Below are 1,665 nucleotides of genomic sequence, written 5' to 3'. Positions count from 1 at the left end.
AACCCTTCGAGGACCTCGGACCCCCGTCGGGCAAATCCTGGCGTCACCACTGAAGTAAAGAATACATTTGTTGGCATTAGTATGTTTATGTTTTTTTTTCTTTGTTTGATCTGGAAATAATTATTTATTATTAATTAATTAATATTTATCTAATTGATTTGTGATTAAAACCAAGTAAAACAAAACACAAATTGTGATATTAAAGTTATAAAGTTAAGAGTATCTTGACAGATAGTTTCCACCCACTAAACGCATCTTCATTTAAAATCACAAAGCTGTATAACACATAGATGTCTCAACTTATTATTACCATTATCAATTAACATTCTTAATCACAATAATATCAAATAAGTTTTAGACAATAATTGTAATCATATTATTGTTTTTTATACATCTTGCACTCTACTTTCCGACGATCTACTTTCCCGAAATGACAAGAATAAAGAAATCTTAAATCTTCTTTAAATCATCAATTTCTTGTGAAAATAACGATATAATTAACAATATATTATAATTAATAATACAATAATATATAATTAATTAATAATATCTATTTTTATTATTATCAAAATCTAATAAATCATCAACTTATGACTATAAGGTACTTTCTGTGTAAAAGTATGAGCCTTAATAAAACTAATTAATTATTGACATAAACTCAGATCTATCAAAGTAGCCATGACGAAAAGTAAAGCTATTTTTCTTTTCTCTGCTGCATCGTTGCACAACAATGTACATTGCACCTACTAAACAAAAGTATCATATAAGGTCTATAGAGTAGATAAAAGTGTGTCTAAATTACCTGATAATGGAATAATTTATCTATATTATACATAATAATAATTAAAAGAAACAGTGATATTAAAATCATCACCGTAACCTAATATTGAAATTATAACTGGAATATACGTTGATTTGCTAGAATTAGAATAATGTTTACTATGTTATCATATTATTATCATTACTTAACAATTAAGATTTTTACTATGTTTAACAGTATTATTTTCATTATTACAATACACTATATTATTGACTGTTACATGTATTATTGCTGATATAACTTATTCAAATTCCTATTACAAACACATTTTCTCCTTATGTTTCATAAAGAGGCTGAGGCCTAGTTAATGTAAAACATCTTGTGTATATTTTTCTTTCGAAATTGATATTATCGGCGTGCAGAAAATATAAAAAAAAAAAACATTTTATTTTCGAATAAAAACAATTATGGTCTTTATTTTATTTAGCAGTATTATTTTCATTATTCCAGTGCACTATATCATTATATAATATAATTTATTTAAATTCATATTATGAGCAACTATTCTCGTTAAGTTACTTAATGAGACTAATTTTGATATTATCAATGTGCCTAAAATCACAGAAATGCATTTTATTTTCTTTAAAAAAAAACATTACAAATTATCAATTTGATGCGACAATAACGATATAATTAGCAACAATAATTCTAATTAATATAATATCTAATTTTATAGTTAAATGTCTAATTATGAATATAAGAGGCATGCTTTCTCAGTAAAATCTAGAAATTTGATTTAACTAAAAGTTGACATAAGCTTCAGATCCATCAAGGTAACACAGTGCTGCATCGTAGCAAAATGTATATTGCACCTACAAGATAAAAGTATATATATATACATACAT

General features: G+C 24.7%; 1 protein-coding gene across 1 annotated transcript in view; it reads right to left on the bottom strand.

The window, feature by feature from the left end:
* Positions 1-175: 175 nt before the first annotated feature.
* The window catches only part of LOC117106927 (receptor-type tyrosine-protein phosphatase alpha-like), a 4,939-nt gene continuing 3,449 nt past the window's right edge, over positions 176-1,665 (bottom strand). Inside the window, exon 4 of the mRNA XM_033248450.1 lies at positions 176-1,632. Within this exon, the coding sequence (XP_033104341.1) occupies positions 1,561-1,632 (72 nt within the window). The 3' untranslated portion in view covers positions 176-1,560. The remainder of the gene's footprint in view (positions 1,633-1,665) is intronic.

The sequence above is a fragment of the Anneissia japonica genome, unplaced genomic scaffold (genome assembly GCF_011630105.1).
Source record: "Anneissia japonica isolate Jap-2015-1 unplaced genomic scaffold, ASM1163010v1 scaffold284776_len174044_cov101, whole genome shotgun sequence".
Lineage (NCBI taxonomy): Eukaryota > Metazoa > Echinodermata > Crinoidea > Comatulida > Comatulidae > Anneissia > Anneissia japonica.
The sequence above is the reverse complement of the archived record's forward strand: the minus strand, read 5'-3'. Positions and strand labels throughout refer to the sequence as shown.